General features: G+C 41.1%; 2 protein-coding genes across 8 annotated transcripts; both read right to left on the bottom strand.

Moving 5' to 3' along the window:
• Positions 1-51: 51 nt before the first annotated feature.
• On the bottom strand, positions 52-11,852 carry rad54l (RAD54 like). Of its 7 annotated transcripts, none has more exons than XM_042335137.1 (19): positions 11,426-11,852; positions 11,006-11,028; positions 10,772-10,855; positions 10,083-10,199; positions 9,363-9,423; positions 8,598-8,733; positions 7,872-7,941; positions 7,282-7,570; positions 6,555-6,679; positions 6,267-6,417; positions 5,829-5,955; positions 5,102-5,176; positions 4,470-4,603; positions 4,195-4,305; positions 3,808-3,931; positions 3,152-3,230; positions 2,551-2,730; positions 1,850-2,013; positions 52-1,223 (listed from the first exon to the last, which is right to left on the bottom strand). In XM_042335137.1, exons 2-19 carry the CDS (start codon positions 11,006-11,008, stop codon positions 1,022-1,024), a joined length of 2,232 nt encoding a protein of 743 aa, XP_042191071.1. In that variant the 5' UTR covers positions 11,009-11,028; positions 11,426-11,852; the 3' UTR covers positions 52-1,021. The 7 variants fall into 7 exon arrangements, with proteins under 7 accessions (XP_042191071.1, XP_042191072.1, XP_007885245.2 ...); XM_042335138.1 differs by having other exon boundaries at positions 11,442-11,852; XM_007887054.2 differs by having other exon boundaries at positions 11,636-11,852.
• A 2,404-nt stretch (positions 11,853-14,256) lies between these two features.
• Positions 14,257-23,302, bottom strand: pif1 (PIF1 5'-to-3' DNA helicase homolog (S. cerevisiae)). The gene is made up of 12 exons (XM_042335480.1): positions 22,742-23,302; positions 22,310-22,439; positions 21,610-21,735; positions 21,113-21,266; positions 20,535-20,649; positions 20,146-20,252; positions 19,749-19,888; positions 19,142-19,248; positions 18,661-18,748; positions 17,474-17,619; positions 15,868-16,059; positions 14,257-14,845 (listed from the first exon to the last, which is right to left on the bottom strand). Exons 1-12 carry the CDS (start codon positions 23,300-23,302, stop codon positions 14,816-14,818), a joined length of 1,896 nt encoding a protein of 631 aa, XP_042191414.1. The 3' UTR covers positions 14,257-14,815.
• Between the last annotated feature and the right edge of the window lie 2,607 nt (positions 23,303-25,909).

Raw genomic sequence — 25,909 nt, 5'->3', positions numbered from 1 at the left:
TTGAAAGGGCGAACTGAAGAAGTAAAAGTGAAATCCAATCCATAAGATGGTGGGGAATATTTAATAATAAAGATCTTGTGGTTCACATAATAACATTTGAAATGAACACACTAAATGTTTGTACAAAGTATGACTAAAATCTGTCTTAAAGGTGCATAGAAAAAAAATTATACCAACATCTCTGCAATGGTTTAGTTGGTGAAGGCACTGCCTGGAGTAAAACTCAATCACATAGACTTGGGATATTGCAAGTTTGACTCCTGATTTGATCTGACCCAGAGCAGTGATAGTGGCATTACAGTTGGACTCAATGCCCTGAGGTGGGGAGAAAAAATAATTCGTCAAGTGACTATTCTTGATCATTATCCAATGATCCTTGCTATAAAATCAAGCAAGGACAGGATCAAGCTCAGCTGTGATGCCCCCAGTCAAACAGTTTACTGACACTGACTATGTTACGTCTGTGACTGAAGTCAACTTCAGAAGAGGAAAGCAAATTGGAGAGAACCCGCCCCTCATGATAACTATACAAAAAACCTTTTTAAGTGGAACAATGAGGGTAGTAGAAGGGGAAGTCACTTGAATAATGATATTTCAAATATCCATCCGTATGCATTGGTGTGTCTGCCCATTAGAAGCACTTATTGCACAATTCTCACTGCTGTACAACATGGTTTCATTCACGAGTGAATTATCTTCCATTCATTCTGAAGTTCATGTAACTTCTCTGTATAATACACTGTGCTTACTGTTCTACGACAATACACTGAACTCCTGGGAATATTTTACTCTGTAGAAATGATCCAAAAGCACCACCTCCGAAGAATGAATGAATGTGTACAAGTCATAATGTATTTAGTATGTAAATTATATCAAGTGGAAGTCTTGGTCAAGGTGAACGAAGCAGTCAATCACATTCCTTAATGAATCTCAGGGTTTCACCACACAAAGCAAAAACCTGTTGACAATCTACATTTGTAGTCGAATTTCTGAAGATCTGGAATGGCATCTGCATTTACATTCAAACAACCCCTCGCTGCTCCTCATGGGAATGATGATGAAACACAAAGGAGACTGCAGCATCCCATGCAGCCTGAAGGACGGAGTCTCGCAGTCCACGCTTATCTGTACAGTGACTCCACTGAGAGAGATCCGACGTACAATCAGAATGCTCGGGAGGAGGTCGCACCTGACGGCCATTCACACATCGACGACACTTGAACCTACGCAAAGGTAAGGAAGTCATTTAGTGATCCACCTCATATGCGTTTCGCCCACAAAATATACTTTACAGTATATTCTGTGAAGCCCTTTGAGATGTCTAGCAGACGTGATAAGCCGCTATATCAAATGCAAGAATTGTTATTATTATATGTGACAACAGAAACTTAGAAAACATTATATCCATTGTAATTTATTAACTGAACAAACAGCTGTAAATGCTCTGCCTTAGTGAATGTAAGATCAAGTCCTTCAATCAAACCGCTGCCAATTTTTCTTTTGACTGCTGCATTTGAAAATATAGAGATCATCTGCCTCCTGAGACTCCCCTCGCGTACCTGGCTACTAGTCGATAAACAAGAGAAAATTTCATCAAGTCACGTGCCAATTTCATACCCCACCATCTTCCTCCTCTTAGTTAGAAAGTGCCTATTTTTAGTTCAATGCCATCTTTCCACCACCCCTTCTCCCATCCAAAGCATTAAGAAGTTAAGAGCACATCATGTGAGGCATCAATTCCTTTCCCCCACCCCCAACATACTTTTATATCAGACTTCTTCAAACAGAAACATTTTAAAATGATTTCTGCTGATTCTCACTGTAACTGATCAAATAGAAATGCACTTGCCTATCATGTGTGTCACTGGAGGTGCCCTCGCTCAGAGTAAAGAGTTCCCTAAGTTCTCCAAGGGAGAAGTGCCGCTCAACATCCTGCTGCTCATCCACCACACAACTGCTCAGTGCCTTCTTGTGTGTCTGGCGCTGCAAAATCTTCTCCTCGATCGTCCCGGTCTAAACAACCACAGTGGAACATATTACAGGCAACTCTAGGAATTTGGTATCTCACAAAGCAGGAGGTTTAAAGCTCCATTTAAATTATTTGAAGCAACGTCCCCTAAATATTAATAATGTTATCATTTGTGTTACATATTACATTTGAATATAAATGCAGCTAGGGTTTCAGACAAGGTACATTCAGCAAACTTTTAGTGTTTTTTGTAACTAGCAGTTTATACTATCAAAAAACTTTCTTTTTTTTTTTTGCCCGGTACACATTACACAAAAGCAGTACTGAAAGTCAGCCACATTCATACACTCCTCAGGTTTTATTCTCAGTGTCATCAATTCCTTTCCCCCACAATCTTACTACCTGAGTTTATTGTCGGTATGCTTCAAACATAACGGCATTCAAGGGAAACCTGACACAAATGTACAATAACTTGCATTTATATAGATAGCACCCTTCAAGTGGGGTAGTGTCTCAAAGCACTTAATGTAAATATATACTAGTTTGTGGGTAGCAACGGTGCCAGGTGTACAGATCCTTACTGATAAAAGCCTGTAGATGTAGCAGATCTTCTTTTGCCCGTCGCGCCAGACACGTGCCATTGCTTGCTCATCGTTGGCTGGATTCCAGTCTGGATCAAACATCACCAGCCGGTTTGCGCCAATCAGATTCAAGCCGCATCCGCCAGCTTTGCTGCTCAGCATAAAGATAAACTCAGGGCTCTGAGGAGAAATAAATGAACAATAAAAGTATCATACTGTATATCTACAATTAAAAGTCATGGTGAAATTATAAAGCAAAATTATGAATGATTCTGTCCTCTCTGACTTATCAAGCATCATCACTGTAATACTGCACTACACTGTAATACTGCACTCCTCTCAACTTGTGTGAGAAATACACTTTCTAGGAGAGGAATCTTACATCCATGCCAACTCTCAAACAACTGTTAGATTCAAAAACACTTTTTTATTTAAGCTATTATTTAAACATTTTAAAAAAAAATTGTGTTGGGAGTATCAACTGGTTAGCCACAGGCACTGCTTCCTAAATTTCACATTCTGAAGCATTTACTTTCTACATATAATAAATATTGTCGTGTCAGAGGTTATTTTTGAAATGGTAATAAGATACTGCACTTACTGCTGGACTATTGAAACGCTCCACTATTTTGGCTCTCTTTTTTATTGACATGGTGCCATCCAGTCTGACATATAGGTACCTGGCAGGATAAAATTGTTAATCAAACATTAGTAGAAGATACTACCAGAGAAGTAAAGGGAAATAAAATCATCACAGCAATAATCTACAGATTTCCTATTTGTGAACAGTTTGGTGCCTGGAGGAAAACTACAGAAAATCTGCCTCCAAGTGGTCTGTGGAAGTTTTTAAAACCATAAAAGCTAACACGGATAGAGAGAGACATGAGTAAGTACAGATATCTAATTTGATCATTTAACAATGTGGATAGTGTGCAAACTTCCGTATAAACTCTGCATGTTTATGATATGAGGCACTAAATCAGCACCATTCATATATAGAACAGGCTCAACGCTTACAGCTATTCTCAGCCCAATTAAAAAAAGAGTGCTGAATTCTGAAGCTGGTTGACTTTTCAAAATACATAGTCTAATATCTTTTTAATGTCAGTGTTAACTAATTCACGTTACAATTAGTTAACTAGGGCTATGAAACTACTGATTCTCCATTCATCTAAACCTTTATTCAAAGGAGAATTTCTCTTCATCGTGACTGAACAAAGCTCAAAACTACTGTCCTACAATTTATGCATAACGTACCTCCTGGTTCTGCAGAGCTTCTCAAACAAATCCAATGTCTGTGTATAGTTGGATACCAGCACCACCTTGTCAGAGCTAGTGCTTCGAGTCATGGCTAATATATAGTCAAGGACCAGCATCTTCCCTAAAATCAGACAAAGAGAAAATGTGGAAAAGTTATGTTTTGTTTGTTTTTGGCTGAGAAACAGCAGGAGGAAAATTTAGTAGGTAAGGAAAGAGGATGGGATTCTACTGTCCAGGATTTAATCAAAGAAAAATGATTCCTCAAATGTTATTCTTCAGATTTTTGACAAACCCCACTGAGCAAGAGATGCTTTCTTTTAAAAAGATCAAATGGTTCAATATTCTGAACCCTAACAGTTAAACTGAATTGAAGTGAAAGATTACCTGACAATTGGGGTTCTACAGATTTTGTGGAGTATCCTGAAGGAAAAAGATTAACTGCTCCTTGAAATCCCTCCTCACCTTCCACACATTTCTCGTAGATCAGTGCAGGGTCTGGATAAAAAAGGCAGAACATTTTTTAAAAATGCAAAGAATACAGCTTTCCAAATCAGAAGGAGGCATATCCTTTGATTAACTGCCTTTACTCTGATTTAAAGAGGTCAACTGGATTTTCTTTGATTATTCACGTTTTACAATAGTTATTTTACTGCACTCACGGTTACAAAGTTTCTTCAGTGAAGTAATAGAAGAGAGGGAGGAGACACTCATCTTTCCACTGTTAATTTGTTCCATCATGGGCTTGGCCTGTTTCAAGAACAGCTTGTACAATTCTATCTGCAGTGGAGTAAGTCTGAAGAGAAGAAAGGCGTTTTAATTGAATTGAATAAATCCAGATTCTCCTATTTTTCAAACTTTGGAAACCCATGCACACACCTACAAACACATACCTCCCTTTGACAGGGTTCAAGCACAATCCAACTACACTTAGCCTCTCATTTGGTTTAAAAACAAAATCATGATAGATAAAATAAGTCATCACATAAGATAGCAAAAACGCAATCTAGAATAAAATCACTTGTGCATCTGCAGCACTTCAAAAGCATCTGGCATAGGTCAGACACAAAAGGGAAAGCGTCCCAATTATTTCTAACCTACTCTAATGTGACATTTGCTTTTCCCCCGAAAAGCCATTTTTGTGGTTTCAATGTAGAGGACTTGAGCATAAATAATGATGAAATCGTTTAAGGAATAGCATACCGACCTCGTCATATAAAAACTATCATTAGAGATTTTAATTGGATATGATACAGTGTCAGTGTTCTCATACAATTAGAGATACAGTCAGTACCTGCAGCAGACAACCTGTTCAATTTTCACTGGCAAGTATTTCGATAGAATGTCCGATGTTCGTCGGATCAAACAACTGAAATAAAGGAAAGGGCAGTCAGAACAAACAGAAAGTCGGAAAGCAGAGTCAGGTGAAAGCAGTTCGTTACTTCAGTTTATGCAAATGTAGTGGAATGTCAGTGTGACAAATTTAGTTTCTCATTGCATGAACTCCTACAATTCATCATTTGCATTCCAACAAGGAATTAACTACCACAAAGCCACAGCAATAGTCAAACTGGTTCCAACTACCAATTCCCCCCAACTAACAAGTTTCCATCGCAAGCGGATCAGCTGAGGAAATAATTATAATCCTTGCATTTGATATAGCGCCTGATCACGTCTTTGAGACGCCTCAAAGCACATCACAGAATATACCGTAAAGTGAATTGACCATGTATTTTGTGGACAAAAAATGGAAAGTGGAGGTATTTCCCAACTGATGTGAGGGAATGGGAGGCGGTGGAAGAGAAGAAAGTCAAAAGGTGCTTCTCTTAGTCTCTCTCTGGAACCCAGTTACACAGGAACAGAGGCTCAGTCTGTCAGAGATTAATGTTCTAAATCCTATAACCTAAATTCTACAATCCTGCTGTACTATTTTTTTTAAATAAAGATGAAAGGGTAGACATTCCAATTCCAAATTTTAGTTATGCTCTGGGTAATGAATACTTTTATGATAAATCTCTTACCCATTCACAACACTGATCAGCTCTTTCAGTTTCTCTTCCCCACGCTGCCTTTCACTCTCACTTGCATCTGCATCGCGGCCCTTCAGGATTGGCAATTCAAATCGCTTTTTAAATTCTTGGGCAGTCCCTGAAAAGACATATTTTGAAAATTTATTAATCTCTTTTACTTATATCCATCCACATAGAACAGCTTCTCCAGCACTAAAATATCTTTAGAGCTTTCAATGCTCATCTTAGTGACTAATTGATGGATAATAATAATCCTTGCATTTGATATAGCGCTTTATCACATCTTCGAGACGTCTCAAAGAGCTTCACAAAATACACTGTAAAGTGAATTGACTTGTATATTTTTCAGGCGAAAGATGGTTACAGGAAGGGAGCTGCAACTTTGCCAAATGGTTCCGTACAAACTACGCATCAGGAATATACACTCACCGAGTATCCCTGAATTAACAAAATGTACGAGACTGAAGTACTCAAGCAGGTCATTCTGGATTGGAGTTCCTGAAATTAGCACCCGGCGTTTGGCTTTCAGACTGTTGAGAGCCTGGTATGTCTGGTTGTCAGAATTCTTCAGTCTGTGTCCCTGTGGTACAATTAACAAACCAGAATGTAACACAATTACATTTTGATTTTTTTTTAATAAGACAGCTATTGCAAAAATGTTAGGGGGAGAAGCTTAATGTACAAATGCTTCCATTACAATTTTGCACACCACGTTACCTCATCGCAGATGACCATACCGACATTCCCCCTGCAAAGCACTTCAGCATGAAGTCTGAACGTCTCATAAGAAATGATGAGGATTGGATTTGAGGTACGCTGTCCATACTGGCTCATGAACATACCTGTGCACAGAGAAAAGATGAAGAATATTGCTTTACATGTTGAAATATCTCAGAGCTTCACAGGGGTTTCTGAAAAGTGTATTTGTAGGCGAATGCTTAAGCAAATTTACACATAGTAATGTTCCATAAACAGCGATGAAATGAATGACCAATTTTTTTAATCTGGGATTTTTTTTACCCAGGACACTGGGGGAAAAAACGCTCTTTTCAAATAGTACCATACAATCTTTAATGTCCACTTCAACTGGGATATCAATTTAAAGTGTCATCCAAAGGATGGCACCTTAGACAATGCAGAATTCCCCCAGCACTGGAGTGTCAGTGTAACTGAACCACCTGTATTCAAATTCTCAATGCTAGGCGTCAATCCATAACCTAATATGAATTTTAAAAAACTCTCTGATTACGAGGCATGTTTGCAGCTGTAACTTACAACTGTTAAGGTTAAGAGTGTTCTGAAAATGTAGTTTCCCCTTTTGTTCAATATGCCGTGCTTAAATAAATTATAAAGAAACCCTTCATAGTATTACTTCTTTATACATTTTTTCAGAACATTTTAATTGTATATCCTCACTTGACTGTATCCGAATGCATTTTCGTACCTAGTTTAGTGTCAATCTCTGTCTTTGATCCTCCATCAATGGCCAGTGGCTGTAGTCTTCCTGCTAACCACTTCCCCACCTCATTGTACCAGTTCTTGACCAAGCTGGATGGTGACACTACAATAGCTTTCTCAATCTCTGGCTTGACATCTGGACTTTGCCGCAAAAGGGTCCACATCAAGGCAATGCACTGCAGAGTCTTCCCTAATCCCATCTCGTCTGCCATGATACAACCATAGCTGCCTTCAATGCGATGACCCATCATACAGTCCCACATAAACTTTACTCCCTGAAAGACAGCCAATTGTTCATATAAATACAACTTCAAGCTAGACAGAAGCAGCACAGTATGTTGGTACTCAATTGGAGCAGCATTGATATTCCACAATTTTTCATACAATGATCTCAACTGTGTTGCCAGTTAAGAGGTGCCAAGGGTTGGTTAGCTTTTTCCCTTGCACAAGGCAGGAAAAAAAAGGTTAGAATGTCAGTCAGCAGCCTTATCTACAAGATGCCTTTGTGAATCCCCTTGCAACTATCATTCGAACAACATTGGATCAAGTTCACAATAAAATGTTCCACAAACTCACCTCCCTCTGATGAGGTCTTAAGACAGAAGACAAAATGGGATCAACCACCACATGTACCGGAAGCTTCTCTCTGACAAAGGAAGGAAGGGGAAGTTCAGTGAAAGAATGCAAATAATTTTAAACAATTTGCGTTTAATAGGATATCTGTGATGCTTTCCTCCTGCCTGAGTGTTTATTTATCTTTCTCCCATCGGGTTTCTCATGACATACTATTCGTATTTAGACACCTTCAAATAGAAGACACAGGAGGCAAAGCAGTGCACAGCTCTAACATATAGGTCACTTAGTATACCTGACAGTGGATCAGGTGCGGAGCCCTGACTGTCCAGAGCCTTGGGACGTCCTCATGACGTGAAAGGCTCTATACAAATGTAATTTTTGTTGTTGAGTAGTTCTCAGTGATCTATTAGAAATTTCATACAATACTAACCTGGACAGGATCAAAACACAGGCAAGACAAAGCAGAAATTTCCTGGCAATTTTACATATACTTTCACACGAACAGGAACACAAAGATATTTTCTGCGTTGCAAATCTTGCACATTAGGAGAGCAAAGATCTGCAAGTGGCGATTCTGATTAAATAAAAAGTTTACCTTTAATCAATTTGCCCTGAATAAAACGCACTATTACCAAGGAATTTACACTTCCAACTGATTATCTGGATATATGTAGCATATTTCCAAAATCCAATCTCAAAATAGGGCAGTTAGAAATTATTACTGACTTGTCTGCTTTCAGTTGGTCATGTGCACTCAGAGGTGGTGGCTCGTAGAGCACTAAAGCGCCTTCTTCATAAGGATCATGGAGTGATCGCCTCGCTCCTGCACGCTTAATGCCCAGTGCCTTTAGTCCGAGAGGACCTTGGTATAACATTCAAATGAGGCACAGTTACTAACATACCATACAATTCTCTGCTGTAAATCTACATAATTATACATCTTCGTCCACTTTGTTGCAACTCATTCCCATATGTTCATTATTCCAGAAATAATATTTATTACAGCGTTAAAATCCACAAATATCAAATAATAAGCCCTTCTCAAAGTAGATTTCAATATGCTCATGTGCATCCTATTCAGAGCTAGCAGTTACATTTGAATTCACATACAGATACCATGGCTGAACTATAATAAGAGTAATTTGATATAATCATAGTCATTTCGATGAATATAAACTGTTCCAAGCTTCACTTTACTGAAGTGGGAGTTTCTACCTTGAATTTGCTCTTAAATCCACATAATTATAGATCTTAATCCACTTCGTTGCAACTCATTTCCACATGATCATTGTTCCCTAAATAACATTTATTACAAAGTTAAAATCCACAGAATGTAAAGAATAAATCTTGCAGACAGTACAGACACAGCACTATATATCTGTTACTATATCCTTACTGAATCCCATTGTGCACAGCCTGCTCAATTGGAAGCTGTTGACAACACTTCATTAACAAAGAATAGATTTTCCTAGACAACTATATTGCTTTTACCTGTGTAGTTTGGAATGGGCACTCGAAAGGGTTTAGCCAAGATGCTGCGGATGAAAGCCTCCTATTGAAGAATACAATGGGCAGCACAATTTTAAACATATTCTTCTAATAACCTGATTGGTATTCTAACTAATTCCAATGTTTAAATAAAGTTTAATTTTCAAAATTCGTACAAATACTAAAATAAATCTCCCAATTGAGCTCCACTGTAAAACCAGAGCTAGTTTTTAAGTGGAGGTTTCCCAATAACTAGGCAGGAGTATGGGAACAAAAAATTAACTCACAATTCTACTCCTCTGCCCGTCCATTGCTCAGGTAACAGAAGCCTCCCTGACCTCTCTGCTCTACCATCGGTCACCGAGCCTTCAGGTGCTCCGCCTCTAACCTCTGGAAATGCCCGCTTCTATTGTCTGCTTCTCTTCATCAATCTTTAAATCCCACCTGAAATTTACTTCATTGACCATGCCTATGGCCACCTCCCCTTCCCCCTTGCTGCATGTCCAACCTGATCAGTGTATTCGTTAAAAGCTGATAATGGTCAGAAAATGTACTGGTTGAATTACAGCCTCTGTAGAATGGGAACAGACAGGTACATTAAAATTCTGTTTTGCCCATTATTTATAGTTCACTATACGTGCAAACACTTGAAATTCAAATTCCTTTCCATATTACACCTCAAGCGTGTCTCCATATCCCCTAATCAAACCACATATCACTCACATGCTGACTACTGTCAAGGCATACAGGTCGATTAGTGAGCTGTGCAAGTGGTTTCCGAAACTGTGACACAAAGCTGTCGCTGCTTCGCTCGCCTTCCGGCTTTCGCCTTTTTCGATGCTGAAAGAAAAATAACACCTTGAGCATTTATATAAAAATATATATCTTACTAGTGGTCAGCCATGGAAAACAGCAGCCAAATTAAAACAAAGGCCGTTCCCCACAGAAGGGGAATGTTGAAGGAGGAAGTATCACTGGGATATCTGCAGTTATATCATCTGTTACAGCATTATAATAATAACAATCCTTGCATTTGATATAGCGCTTTTCACGTCAGGAGGACCTCCCAAAGCGCTTCACAAAACACACTGTGAATCGACTGTATATTTGTGGGTGAACGCGGCAGCCAATTGCGCACAGCAATGTCCCACAAACAGTCGTAGATTGAAAATGACCAATTTATTATTGGTTTTGGTTTTGGAGGGATTATTATTAGGCTCTGTGTGGAGTAAGGAAACTTGCCCAAGGTTTCGCCCTCTGCCTGGAATTGAACTCAGGTCTCTCACTTGCAAAGCGAGTGCTCTAACCACTGAGCGACAGGACTCCACATATAACCGTTTGCTGAACACTGAATTGTCCATACAAATTTTTCAACCATTTCAAAGGTTAAACTAGCAATAAGATTACTGTACCAGATCATAATGATAATCATCATCATCATCAGACACATGTCCTGGCTTCCGCTTGGCAAGCTGACTGGGAGCAAGACTTCGTCTCTGGGAAGAGAAAAACACCAAGATGGCAACTTTACACAGTGCAAGGGAATGGTTCATTTAAGGTTGTCCTGTCCAGTATCAATGGAACAAAATACAGCCACACTTATTTGATAAACGGTCAACAGGCTCATCCTCCCTCAATTTACTTACCATTTTCTGTATCTATGATTCTGCTTCAGGAAAGAAGTGCCATTTGATGAATTAAGTTGAACCCTTGCTTTACCCCTCAACAACCGATGACCCTAACCCGTGAAAAATCAACTATTTGATTTGCAATCTCTTTCTCTCAACCAACTTCTAGCCCATAACTACTGATCTGTGGTATTTTAGTTGTCATTCTCTATTCCATTGCTAAACCGACAGTTTATGTTTCTTCTGACCCAGATGTATGTTCAGGCCATTATCTCACCTCTTCTCTTTTTTAAATGAGTGCTTTCAGTTTGGTTTGTTTTACAGTTTGTTTTTTTCTTTAATAAGTAAGAACGTCTTTTATAAACCAGAGTAAAACGATAACTCTACTTTTGGAAATATTTCCACAGCGCTATTATTTTTATAGAGCTATTTTATTACCCCGTAAGTCTTCTACCTTGATAGAAGTTAGTACACGGGCTGTAAAATCTCTTGATGAACGCAGTTCTAGACCGATGGCTCCTGGGTTTTCCCCGATCATTACCGAACAATTACGGTCGCGCCCACGCAAACATTTAACGCGGCGCGTCCCGCAGCGACGACGATAATTACGACGACAATCCTTGCGTTTGACGCAGCTCCTGATCGCACCTTCGAGCCGCCTCGGAGCGCCTCACGGAACACGTGTTACACCGTAGAGCCAGCGGGCCCTGCGCTCCGTGGGCGAAACCCGGCAGCGCAACTAATCTCTGCGCACGGCATCGCCTCCTCAAACACCAATAGGTCCAACAGTGATGTGGCTGTGACATTGATGTCCAGTCTCAGCCTCTCCCTCCCTCCCCCCCCACACAACCCCCAACCCAAACAACCCCCCAACAACCCCCAACCCCTAACAACCCCCTCCCCCCAACCCTAACAACCCCCTCCCCGAACCCTAACAACCCCTCCCCCCAACCCTAACAACCCCCTCCCCCCAACAACCTCCCCCCAACAACCTCCTCCCCCCAACCCTAACAACCCCCTCCCCCAACCCTAACAACCCCTCCCCAACCCTAACAACCCCCTCCCCCCAACCCCTCCCCAACAACCCCCTCCCCCAACCCTAACAACCCCCTCCCCCAACAACCTCCTCCCCCCAACCCTAACAACCCCCTCCCCCTCACAACCCCCTCCCCCCAACCGGATCAGTTCTCACAGGGCCCCCCCCCCCCCCCTTCCCTCCTGTCTGTGGGTATGTTTTACTCCCTGTGTTTCTCTGGTCCCATATAACAGTCTCTCATCCCGTCACTCTCTCTCTCTCTCTCCCTCCCTGTTCGGTAGCCTCTCTGTGTGGCTCTGGATGACTTCTCCTCCTCCTCCTCCTTCTCTCTCTCTCTTTCCCTCTTTCTCTCCTTCTCTCTCTCTCTTTCCCTCAAAAATTGCCGCCCTCGAGGCACCGGGGGGCGGCCAGTGCGCCTGCGCAGTGCCCGGGGGACGGGCGCCGGCGAGGTTCAAACCGTGGCCTCACGGCGCGCGCTCAGGGGCGGCTCCAACCGTCCCCGACGTCGAAATCCCGCGGCTCCCGCCCAATGGGCGCCGGGTTGGGCGGCTTCACGCCCGATTGGGCGCGTTCCCGCACTCGTCTCACAGGCTTTAATCACAGGCTGTCCACAAAGTCCTGTTACCCTCCTCTTGTCTTCTTCGCCCCATTTACAATTCATTCATTTTTATTTTCTGCCCAGGATACAATAACAATAATAATAATAATAATAATCCTTGCATTTGATAGAGCGCCTGATCGTGACGTTGACAGCCGTCTCGAAGCGCTTCGCCCGGTACACACCGCGAAGCGAATTGGCTGCGCGTCCCGTGGGCGCGAAACGCGGCACTGAGAGCCATCGCTCACTCGCAGTGGTCCTCCGGACCTCGATATGCAGTTAAACGCTCGTACCGAGTACCACGACGCGACTTCTAACGTGCAATCATCACCGTTCCGCCGCACGTTGCAGCTGTTGATTCAGTGCAGTGCAGAAAACAAAACATCGGGATGACGGGACTTTGGGAAGAGCCTCTACCGCGAGCGAAGAAACAGCTCTGGCCGGGTGCCTAGTTTTTCTTTTTTTAAAAAAAAAGTAATTTCATTTTGGAGTCCTGTGGCTCAGTGGTTAGAGCACTCGCTTTGCAAGCGAGAGACCGGAGTTCAATTCCAGGCAGAGGGCGAAACCTTGGGCAAGTTTCCTTACTCCACACAGAGCCTAATAATAATCCCTCCAAAACCAAAAACAATAATAAATTGTTCATTTTCAATCTACGACTGTTTGTGGGACATTGCTGTGCGCAATTGGCTGCCGCGTTCGCCCACAAATATACAGTCAATTTACTTTACAGTGTGTTCTGTGAAGCACTTTGGGACGTCCTCCCGACGTGAAAAGCGCTATATCAAATGCAAGGATTATTATTATTATTATCCTGCACAATGTGTTTTTCCCCTCCGCTGCTAACCACAGAAGGCATTGCATAGTAGCGTGATATGGTTGACTTGGGCTACAACCCTATTTTTATTTCCCTGGGTTTTGCAGTGATTTTAATACTGTATTTAACTCATGTTTTACAAGCTTTGTGGGTTTTTTTTCCTTCGACGGGGGCGGGGGCGGAGCGAAGGGGCAAGAGAGGGAATGCCTGGAAAGAGTCGTCATTTGGTGAAATGCATCATACTTTGAAAAGAAATGAACAGGATTTTTGTTTCCAACGTTACCAATCAAGTTGTTAACCCCCCCCCCCCCTTTAAATAGAAACGCAATCTGCCTCATGAGGAATGTACGGCGTCTAGAAAGGTATTATTTCATTTGGCACAGCCTTAATAGAACTGATCCTACTACGCGATACGCTCAGTTGAATTGACATCCCTTCTCTCTCGCTGGTGCTATTATCGGCAACATTGTTTTTAATAAGTTGTGCGTAAGTTAAGTCACACAGTGCAATGTAGTCCGAGATAAAAACTTACTCACCAGTAGATGGAGCACCAGTGCTGTCTATGGATTAGTGGCTAATAAAATAACAATCCTTACATTTGATATAGCACCTTTCATGTCAGGAGGACACCTCATAGGATTTACTGTAAAGTATAATGATTGTATCTGCAGGGGAGGAAAAACTGCAGTGTAGTCCAGCCATCCAGATTCCCAAGGGCAACCGCAACACTCCCGATATTCCACTCACAACTGTCTTGAAATAAAAACTAAACGATGGAGTTAGCATCGTTCTCCTTATGAAGTGTATTTCGTTCATTTTTAATTTATAGCCTAAATGTATTTAATAACAGATAAATGCTTCAGTTTCGACACCAGATACATGGATTGGGTGTATGATTCATCACACGAGTAGATAGCAAGTTAAGTCGTTCTGGGTAGGTGGGTGGGTAAGGAGAAAGTCAGACATCTTAGTTAAAAATTGTATGGTTAATTTAATTTCCTACAACACTTGTGGCCTCTCTGATGTACTCCATTGTTATTCTAGTGTCAGATTTATGTTCTTAAGATAATAACAAGCACTAAAACTGAGGTATAGAACTGCTACAATGCTAATCCACTGCTAGACTACAATTTTATGGATTTCTCATGTCCTCTTATCTCCTACAGGGATGGATTAAAACCCAGGTTCAAAAGTTGAACAGAATGGGTTCTAATCTAATGCCAGCTTGAATTTACAATGCAGTATTTAAAACAAAAATAGTACAAAATATTTTAAAAATATATTTAAAAATCAGTACAACACTGTACATTAAAATGGAACCAGAGGCTTTTTGAAGTACATTGTGTTTTCTGTCTTGCACAAATCTGGTTCTCTTCATCTTTAAATTTCAATATAATCATCCAGAGAAGACTGTGGAAGGGAAGAGACATTAATGAAGAGCTTGTAAGGACATCGGAAATTAGTTCAAAAGCAATCAGTAAAGAATCGCTAACAACAAGCAGATATTTCATAAGACATTGTGGAAAAAAATGAGTGACAGTCAATTTTTTAAAATCCAAGGAGAACTTGATTACTCAAGGTTCATTAGTAACACTGTGGTGAATGATGATAGAGAGTCTCACCATCAGGAACCCTTTATAAAAATATTAACCCATCCATATTTGTAAGGCAAAGTAAAAGTCAGCAAGCTATTAAACGGGGGGGGTTTCACAACCAAACCAGATATTGTCCAAAGCCATTATTTGTATAATATAAATGTTTATACAATTGCTAATATTACTTGAACCTAACAATATGTGGGAGCTGAAATAACATACATAGTCGATAGCTGTGTATTAAAATTAATTGACACTTGTGCAGCATCTCCATTCCTACACCCCACATAAACACAGTCTGAGCGAACGTGCCCATCAATCCTTGGATTAGGACTCGAGTGTCAGCCTAAACTGAACTCAAAGTGGGGTTGAACACATAATCTTTTGACTCACAAAGTGAGAGTGCTACCAACTGAGCCAGGCTGACACTTAGTCCAGTTCCTTCCCATTTGAAACGGCTGTAGAAGCTGTATGGAATAATCAGTGCTTCAGTTGATGCACCGACACACTGCAGTGATGGTAAGAATCTGATTCCTGTGATTATGCTTCAAGGTCCTTGTTGCTGACTTGATCTCTTTGAGATTGTGCCAGATCACATGGCATGGAGCTACCATGTGCCCATCATAAATATTTTACTTGGGAATATGCAAACTTATTAGTGGTCCCTCAAGAGTTCAGGCTGTGATCAAAATGGACGACACTGTTTCAACTAAAAGAAGTCAAATTCATACCCAAAATGTTGGAACCATGACCTCCTTTTTGATACTAAGTATTGCAGTTGTATTTCTGCGGTGATGCAGCTGGTAAAAACTGATTCGCCCCCAGACACCTACAGACCTGCATAAAGAGACGCTCCCTCTTCATCCTGCTGTAAAACTGTAGCACATCGGGATTGGCTCGTACTACTTTGGGGTCAAAATCCATCACACGAAGACCTTCCAGACTTCGAGCACGGGACAGAGCGACATAAGCCTGGCCACTTTCAAACACACGCGCCAGCGAGATCTCTACACAGTCCAGAGACATACCCTGAAAGAGAGTGGTGGGGGGAGAGCGGGAGCAAACAGAGAATTAAAAGTAACCAGTATATGTACTTCTGCCTGATAAGCACTCAATAATAATTCCCACTAATAGGATTTCTGAATATAAACCATCAATGATGTATATAAATCGAGCTCATAAAATGTTCAGCAAATTGTGCTCTCATAACCTGGCCCAAGGTGCACACTAACTAACTGATTTTAAAGCGAGACAATTTTTAAAATATTATCGTGCTTCATGCTGAGGGAAAGTGATTAATGATATAGCAAATGGTACAACTTCCATTAGATCGTTAAAGAGGCACGATTGCCCGGATGGACTGCGTTCTCAAGTTTCTTGATGTAAATCAAATTGGCCATTTTAATAGCATCAGATAAGGCAACAAGGCAGTAGTTGCATAACGTCTCTGAAAAAAATAAGCCATATCCAATTCGACTTTCTCTGCACCCCCATCTGTTGATGTTTCCTGGTACAGCTTGTTCCCTCTGGGTAATAGTGCAAAGTAACAAAACAGCTTCACTGCCGTGAAGCTGCATGCTCTGGGATATCAAACAAACATAATCTTTTCCAGTAACTCTCCTTAACAAAAACCTGCCGAGCCAGCCCAAGGCTACTAATTAATTAATCTTTGAACACAGATCTCGGGATAAAGGTTAATAAACCTTAGCAGAACCGCTGAAGAGTCCCACCTGTGAGTACTTGCAAGCGTGCCCAGCAGGCTGGGTGGAAGGGCTTTGAACCAGCATGAAGTTTTTCAGCCAGAGTCAGTTTTTGAAACGTCTCGTTCATTGTATAACGCGAGGTTATATTAACCCTTGGGAGCAACAAAGGGAGTTTCAGCACAAAATTAGTGCCGGATTTATGGTACGGCATATTATGGCACAGAAAGAATATTGTCTGGCTCTACCAGAGACATGAGAGGCAGAGTTTGGGCTGCTGCTCTCAGAGCTGGGCAGGAAATCAACCTCTAGACAGACATGGGAAAAACAGCCACTTCATAAACATAAAATCTGCAATTAGAAACACCACGCACACAAAATAATATATCGCTGATCCTGTTTGCAGCCTCAAAGACATGCACAGTGACAAGAAAAGTGTTAAGGAAATCTCACACACAGGTTTGTGCTATTTTTCGAGATATTGGCAATCTTGTCAATAATTGTGCGCTATCTTTATTGAGCGTGCAAAGTGATTAAATACCAATTCTTTACGATTGTCAAACGCTAATTAAGCTACACTTGCACTACTTTTTTTTTTAAAAAATGGTAGTGGCACAGACAAGATGGGTCAAATGGGTCTCGGAGTTCAAAAAGCTCAAATATCAATCTCAACTACAGTATAATCCTTACACTATAGAATTATGACACCTTTGATATAATCCTTTAAAAGTGACCATTCAAACCTGACTCTTGTGAATGGAGATGGCCCAGGCCAGCCTCAGGGGCAACTGCTGTCTGGTCAGGTAGATCCCACTTGAAGCTTTAATTGTCCAGCGTTCTGGCTTTATTGTCTCGGTTACTCCACACAAGAAGCGTACCTGGGGCAATGCTACAAAGAAAATCTCAATAGTACTTACTTATTTTTAAGACAGGTCAACACAGCACACAAATGCCCGAGGCATTCAGAGCAGACACAGCTTAGTCAAAATCGAAAGGTTTATGAGTGAAGTAAATTTATTTTCTCACAAATTCGCTCCTGTTCCCGTCTCTTCAATTTCATCCTAGACTTTGCACTATTTTCTTCCCAAAAGCCCAGACAGACAGTTGATAATAATAATAATAATCCTTGCATTTGATATAGCGCTTTTGAAGTCTTCTCAATGTCTCAAAGCGCTTCGCAGAATAGACTGTAAAGTGAATTGACTGCCTGTTTGCGGGCAAAATGCGGCAGCCAATTGCGCACAGCAGTGTCCCACAACAGTCGTAGATTGAAAATGACCAATTTTTTTTTGAGGGATTATTATCAGGCGTGCAGAGTAAGGATTCTTGCCCAAGGTTTCACCCTGCCAGGAATCCCTAATTAATTAATTAATCCCTTCCTTAATTGCCAATGTGTATACCAGTATGTATGGAAGAAAGCAGTGTCCAGGAACTCATTTTCCATTTTATTTTTGTAGAAATTCATTGATTAAAAAAAATCAATGATAAAGAATTCACCATATATAGCATGAAGAGTTTATGAAAAAAAATGAACGCAGCATGGAGTATGGGAGGAAGGGGTTTCAAATATTACATTTACATTTTAAGTCTTTCTAATACTCTTTCTCCCTGACTGTTCTTCAAAACGGTTTCTGTTCTTGGCATCACACAATAACTCTTGCTGCATTCATCCATGTTGTTCATTTCCACCCCCCACCCACAACTTTACAATAGGAGTAAAGCTTTTGATGGCATTGCAGCAAGCGAAACCTGTGCAGAAGTGTCACTAATCTTTCAAGGTCTTTACAGGGTGATCAAAAAGTCGTGATCCTGTTATAATGTCTAATGAGTCTTCAGAAAATGATTTTTTTTTTTACATAATAGGGTATCTTCACAAGTTTTTGGTCACCCTGTAAAAGATCTTCAAAGTAAAGAAAGTACAAGCACACACCTTTATTTTCAGATTCAAAGCCCAGAACGACTCCTCGAGCACCATTTACCATCCCTCGCTGCACATCCAGGTTTTTGGTCAGCATCACCTGCAAAATGTAAAAAACCATCTCAACATACAGAACAGCATAAATCATCTCAACACATCCCTTACTTACTGCTTCAGTGCATGGGATATCCCTCTGCCACAATATCAGAAACCCTGTGCGCAATTGGCTGCCATGTTTCACCCACAAAATTTACAGTCGTTTCACTTACAGTATATTCTGTGAAGCGCTTTGAAACGTCTTCCAAGACGTGATAAGGTGCTATATCAAATGCAAGTATTATTATTATTATTTACTGGTTATTGTTGATATACTCTAGCACTGGATGGAGATACAACACAAATACATGAAGACTTAAACATGCAACACATTGCCAATCGCACCGAGACAATCGATTCTAGAGCAGAAATGGTAGGAGCCCGATCGCAAACTAACCTGAGCCCCTTTCTTCAGCTCCAGTGTCTGACCCGCAGGACATTGTGCATTTAGTGTTTGTACTAACATGGGGTCACTATCAGAAGCATTGAATGTGTGCACCTTGCCTGTTAAAAAAAGGGAACAAGAAAGAGTGTGCTTCTCAGAGACAATAGACAGTCTTATCATCTAACCAGTATTGCATGGACAGGCATTAAATGTCACAACACTGGTGTTGTTAAACAGCAGCTGCCTTAAATGTTAAAAAGCAATTATTAGTTAATTACTAACATTTGACAAATGGTGTCTGATAGCATTGCAGAGCAACAAGGCACCAAAAGACAGTGGTCCTGTTAGACAAGGATTTTTTTTGCAATTAATTTAATTCTGTTTCCCGGAAAACATCCGACTGAATACACATTATTGGATAAATAAACGACGAGACAAATAAAGAATATAAAACCAGTGCAGAATTACAAAAGATCATTCAATAGGCAAAAACATGTGTTGTGCAACAACCCTATTCAAAATGGTCCAAATATGGAGTTTGCAACAAAATCAGATTAAGATCTCGAGCTATACCAGAGGCAGACAGAGAGTGTGTACAGTTGTTTCTCTGATATATTACCTGGTAAATGCTGAAGCCTTCGCTCATTGGTCAGTTCCACATCATCTTTGTGTGTGCAGAGTCTCGTGGCTAGAATGCCATCTTGATCGATTTTGTGGCTGGCTGTTTTAATCAGTTGGGCTGCAACCTCTTCTGTACATCTAATTATAGGAAATATTGTTTCACAGCCCTCAAGTAACATTCTTGCAAACTAAGCTCCCTATGACATAGTTTTCAGATCTCGGTCCTATAGACAGCGAAAAACCAACCATTGAATAGTCAAATATTTCATCAAATTCCATCAGTTTCAATGAGATATTATTGCTGTTATATTCAATTTTACAGAAACAGAAAAATTACAACGAGTGAGGCTTGGAAGGAATATACTATACTCTGGTTAAACAGGGTTAATACTTGCCTCCCTATCCGGATGGCTTGCAAAATTGCAATGAAAGCCTTATCAGTTTGTCTTCGCACTTCGGTTAATTCTATGTTCAAGTGAATACATTTCCGCCAACTCTTAGCCTGAAAAGTAACACAAAGACCATTCAGTTTAATAGAGAATGAAAAGGCCTTCTGTTCTTAAAGGAATACAGAAAATTGCCCTGGCCTCCATATTGGCAATTTGCATCTTTTTAATGGCCATTTGTAGAAGAATATACTGATCGATTTAGTCCATTTTCATCTTCTTTGCATACTAGATGTAATGGGATTACTGCCACATAAACAAATTTGTCACTGTATGAAGCACTGCAAGAGGATGGGGAGGAAGACATTGTTTTACATAGTTCCCATTTAATTCATTACCTGAAAACAAAATGTTTTTTTTTCATTGGTTCGGATAACAGGAGGAAGCTGTAGGAAGTCTCCACACACTATCAGCTGGATTCCACCAAAAGGCTCAATGCTCTTTCGAACAATTCTATACAACGAAAGAAAATACCAAAACATGTTAAACTGTTGTAATATTCCCCTCAAACCAATTACTCCAGTAACCCCTGGGGATTAAGGTAAATCATGTGGAGAAACAATTGCTGCCATTTACAAAAAAAATTATAATGCAGGCTACAATGCAACAATTATATTGTATTACACATTTGGAATTCAAAGCCATAATTCATGTAATGCTGCAATTGCCTCAACAGATTGTTGACAATTGCTCAATACTATTTCTCACTATTGAAAGCAATTTTCTCATTGCGGTGCTCCACAAATAGGACTGATGCATCCTCCAATAAGTTCCTTTCAAGGCAGAGACCTCCATTACTTTAAAGCTCAAAGCAATAATGAGCTCAAACCCCATTAGTCACATAGCATGGCAAATCAATTTTGACTCTTCTTACAATTCAGTGCTTCAGTTTTAATTGGAGGGTCACATTACATACCTGGCCACAGCTTCAAGTTTATCAAAGAATTCTCCATTGACCATGGAAATTTCATCTATAATAAGATGTTTGCAATTTTGCCAATGTTGCAAGACCCCCGGTCTCTGAGCTAACTCAACACACTGCTGCATGGGGGCCTTTCCAGAGCCAATCCCTAGAAACAGAATAAAATCACATACAGAAGAGGATCTTTTGTATAGAGCGAGACTGGAAATGCTTATGTAACTTATACTGATAACACACACAAAGGAAGAAAAAAATTTAATGTTTCAGAGACTTTAAAATCTTCCCCCCTCCCCAATTTGGACCAGTGTTTTTGCACATCAACAAATGAATGAGGAAGGTGGTTTCTTCTTAATTTCAGATCTTTGGAGTTAATCTGGAAACGTCATTCTTTTTCTCTCAGAATTTGCATTCAGCAGTTCACCTCTCCTAGGAGATTAAATAAGTTTGTGGGGGTTGATGGTTGTTATAGCAGAAGTACCATTGCTACTGACCTGCGAAAGAGTGGAGTGTTGTCCCTCCAATGTGACAGGCAGCCACTCCAGTACTGGCTGTGGTATAAGTGCTCTTTGGGGGCAATGCTCCCACAATCCTTTTCAGCAAAAAAGATTTCCCAGTTCCTTGGAATATAAAATACAAAGCCCATTAACATTCACTAAAACACCTTTATCTACCTTTAGCGTTATTATGCTTAAAAAGTTTGCCACTGGTCCCTTGTCATAGGAAGAATAGACCATCTCACAAACACATTTGTGTCAACTGAATGCGTATGAAGGGAAATTACATATAGAAATTGTGCTCCACCACTGCCAAGCACTCTGGGACCCTGCCCTGTGTGGGGGAACGCTTTATAAATGCAAGTTGTTGTTGTTGAAATCATTTTAGGGTTCAAGAGACAGGTAGGTGACCCGCTTGAGACCCTTACAGGTTCTTTCTTGCAATACTGATCTGTAACAGACTGCAAGGAAATACTGTACACAGTAAAGTGGGCATGAAGCAGTTCTAAATTCTCCCACGTCCTACATATCACAACAACATAGATCTGAGCTTTGCGTATGCAACCATAGTAGAGACAAATCTACATCTATTTTGTGGCACAGCACTTTGGACCACATCATGGCAGCAAGATTGTAATTGTTAATTGAAAAAATATCCACAGTGCTCTATTAAGACCAACAGCATCTCATAAGTTACCAGCACTTCCAGTGAAGAAGACATTCTTGCCACAAAGGACAGTGCGCAAGACATGAGACTGTTCTTTTGAAAGCTTCCTTTGAACTGGCATAGACAAAATGGCCTTCTTGGCAGGTTTCAATCCCGTGACCTGCATCCGAATGAAACAAACATTGAGTATCATTTGTTATATGCATATATTCTTACTGCAATTTGTGAAGCATGCGAAGTCAGTCAGACCAGATCTACCCCTTCTAAAGCCACGTTAGTTGACATTTATTAAGTTATGTTAACACAGTTGATCCCCCATCTGCTTACAGCTGGGATTCCATGCCACCCTCTTCCCCAACAATATACTTTTATTTCCATTGTATTCCAGGATACCACTTAGCAGTAAAAACATGATCCAAAAGATTGGGGGATGGAGGTGGGTGGTGGGGGCAGGTTATGTACCGGACAGTTTTCTGAAGAAGTTGTCCGTGGTCGTTTAACCTGTCTGCCTGGACAAGCATTACCCATTCGATTCTTCGGTGCTTTTGTAGAGACAGGCGTGTGTACATTTTGCAGCATCCGAAGCTCATTAGCTCTTTTCACATCGTGCAGTTGCACAGGACTAATGTTGTCAAATGTCTTCGGGAGCACAGAGAGAAGCCGTGTTCGGTCACTGGCTTGCTTGCTGCTTTTCTTATCTGCACCATATTTGATTGCAAGAGTTTTAACGAGCACTTGCAGTTTATCTGGTGGACAGTTTGAAATCAGGATTTGAACATTATCAGGCACAATTTTGATGCAACTCTTCCCATCCCTAATAAACCGCGTGAAAAGTTGGATTTCACGGAGGACAAAATTTTGAAAGAGTTTCCCATCGTCTACTCGGAGAAGGATGTCCCGCAATTCGTTACGTCCGAGGAGGAGGGTGGCATTGCGGATGACTTTCCGTTTGGTGGCCTGACCGGCCTGGTTAAGATATTCAATAGTAACATTGCATGTGCATTGTACCTCAGGAGACTCCATCCTAGATTGAGAAAGGAACTGGTTTAGAGGATTGTAACCAAGAACGACAATAATCTCTTTATATGTGTGTGTGAGAGAGAGAGATTACATTTTATATTAAATTACATCTTGTATTGCGAGATTGAGCATTATCTGCCTACGCATACACAGTCACTTCACAACACCTATAGCTTTCAATTGCTGTGAATGTCTGAAAGGAGCGTGTTTTATCTTGCAGTTCCTAGTTTTTTTTTCCCCATTACGTTACATCACGTTGAATTGGCTTATTTCCTGATAGGTATATATGACCTTAGCATCCGTGCACCACACCAAAACGCTATACCATGACATATACCTAAATATTTTGGTTAATTCTTGAAATCTGGATCAGACCTGCGTCGACCTTGCGCTGCGAGTCTCATTTCTTTCCAGAATTGTTTGCTTTTTTTTTAAAAAAAAAATCTGCAAGAGTGCAACACGAAGTCTGCATTGCAGCCTTCCTTGGTCGGTATCAATATCGCTTGAGTTTCGCTGCCGATACGATTCGCTGTGGCTCACTCCCTCCCCTCGATCCGCGCGGGGGACTCCCGGTAAATCTACCACCGCGTCTCAGAAAACAATCTCACAGAAGAGAAGGGACCGCTCTCACCGGGTTTACCTCTGGGCCCGAAGGCTCTGCTGACCGGGGGTGGGGGGGTGGGGGGAGGGGGAAGTTGCTCGTTCTTTCGCTGAAGGTCGTTGGTTTGTCGGGAATGCTCGTGGCTCTTTCCCCCCCGCGAGCCCGTGCGTCTCTAAAGGGGATATAATTGCGGGCGCCGTCACTGGAGGGCAATTTTGTGCCTCTCTCAGCAAAATCCCGAGCACGGTCTCTGCGGTCGGAGATTTCAAATTTGCCGGCAATAAATTCCACCAATCAAACGAGGGGGGGCTTTAAACTCTCAGCCAATGCGATCGCTGGACGTCAGCTGATCGGGGGGCGGGTTCAGAGGTCGCGCGCCCCCTTTGTGACGTGACCGCGGGCCCGGGCGTTCGCGACAATGTTGCCGAGTGTGTGTTGTATCGGCGGAGCAGTGGGCGGGGCGATCTCAGTGACGTTTCACAGCCCAGAGACTGAGAGACTCGTCAGGACTTCAGTCAAGTTATACTATTTAATAATAATAATAATAATAATAATATTCCTCGCATTTGATATAGCGCTTTTCACGTCGGGAGGACGTCCCAAAGCGCTTCACGGAACACACTGCAAAGTGAATTGACTGTATATTTGTGGGCGAACGCGGCAGCCAATTGCGCACAGCGACGTCCCACAAACAGTCGTAGACAGAAAATGACCAATTTATTATTGTTTTGGGGTTTTTGGAGGTATTATTATTCGGGGTGTGGAGTAAGGAAACTTGCCCGAGGTTTCGCCCTGACCTGCCTGGAATTGAACTCGGGTCTCTCGCTTGCAAAGCGAGTGCTCTGACCACTGAGCTACAGGACTTTGTGTGTGTGTTGTTTTTTTTAAAAAAAACTACTATTGTAGTTCAAAAAAACGCACACAGAAAAAAAAACAATAATAATGTGGTCACTCAATCCACCCACCTTTTGCGGGGAAACTGCTGTGCGCAATCGTCTGGCTGACGCGGTTCGCCCACAGAATAACACAGTCAATTCACTTTACAGTTTATTCTGTGAAGCGCTTCGAGACGTCCCGGAGACGTGAAAAGCGCTATATCAATGCAAGGATTGTTATTACTGTAATAGCATGTTTAATAAATTCATGAGTGTGCAATTGTGGGCTTTGCTGTGGCACTTACTCGGACCTAAAAATAATTTGGCAAGATAATTGCAACCTCATTCCAGTGACCTATGGAAGTGAAAATACAGTATCTAGTTTCTGGAAGAGAGGGGAACTTTAATCCCACAGGGGTGACTAGTTTACGTAAAAGCATAATGCACGAATATGTAACATGCTCCAAGATACTACTAAAGACAACAACAACGATTTACACTTGTATAGCACCTTTCACTTCAGGAGTCCCAGACCTGTTACTCCAATGTCTCAAGGGATAGACATTGGAGTAACAGGTCTGGGACTCCAGGGATGTCTCCAGTTTACACTCGCTGGTCTGTATGGCTCTTCCTCAACCATTGAAAGATCCAGAATTAAAGCTATGAATGGCGATTTTACCACTAAATGTTGTTCGAACTGCTCTGGAACATGCACCACCTTCAATCTGAGCAGCACTTCCTGTGATCAGGCTATGTTATAAGGCTGCTTTTTCAAGAAGATTTGGAGTATAAATGTAGTAAAACTCTTACTCACAATTATGCTCATTCAGATTTGTTTACAGACTCAATATAAAAAAAGGCATGAACGAGTGGGTAAAAGAAGACAGTTACTGAGGAAAGAGATGTGGCTGTGAAAACAGATTTTAGTGAGCACATCATCAAACGCAAGAAGGAAAACAGAAAAAATTAAAAAACATAAAAAGCATATTTGGCAACAAACAGACCTGGTAATCTGTTGCAACAATGCCAATTGCTAATAAGAGGAGGGATCAGTCTGTTCAGTACATTCATCTATGATCATGTAGCTGTTTCCATGCCTCATTTTGCACTAAATAGTGTTTTCTGTGACAGAGC

The sequence above is a fragment of the Callorhinchus milii genome, unplaced genomic scaffold (genome assembly GCF_018977255.1).
Source record: "Callorhinchus milii isolate IMCB2004 unplaced genomic scaffold, IMCB_Cmil_1.0 Scaffold5, whole genome shotgun sequence".
Lineage (NCBI taxonomy): Eukaryota > Metazoa > Chordata > Chondrichthyes > Chimaeriformes > Callorhinchidae > Callorhinchus > Callorhinchus milii.
Note: the sequence above shows the minus strand (reverse complement) of the source record. Positions and strands in the feature narration are given on the sequence as shown.

Bases quoted from the DNA above. Each gene is read 5' to 3' on its own strand.
- rad54l (XM_042335136.1), bottom strand. From the start codon at position 10,912: ATGAACCATTCCCTTGCACTGTGTAAAGTTGCCATCTTGGTGTTTTTC. The intron at 4,306-4,469 runs GTGAGTGCAGTA...TTTTTTATCCAG, and splicing joins ACTGAAGAAACTTTGTAACC to ACCCTGCACTGATCTACGAG. The intron at 3,932-4,194 runs GTAATCTTTCAC...GTCTGATTTTAG, and splicing joins TGTAGAACCCCAATTGTCAG to GGAAGATGCTGGTCCTTGAC.
- pif1 (XM_042335480.1), bottom strand. From the start codon at position 23,302: ATGGAGTCTCCTGAGGTACAATGCACATGCAATGTTACTATTGAATAT. The intron at 19,249-19,748 runs GTAATATATCAG...TTTTTTTAACAG, and splicing joins AAGGCTTCAGCATTTACCAG to GCAAGGTGCACACATTCAAT. The intron at 16,060-17,473 runs GTTTGAATGGTC...ACTCTCTTTCAG, and splicing joins TCTCCATTCACAAGAGTCAG to GGTATGTCTCTGGACTGTGT.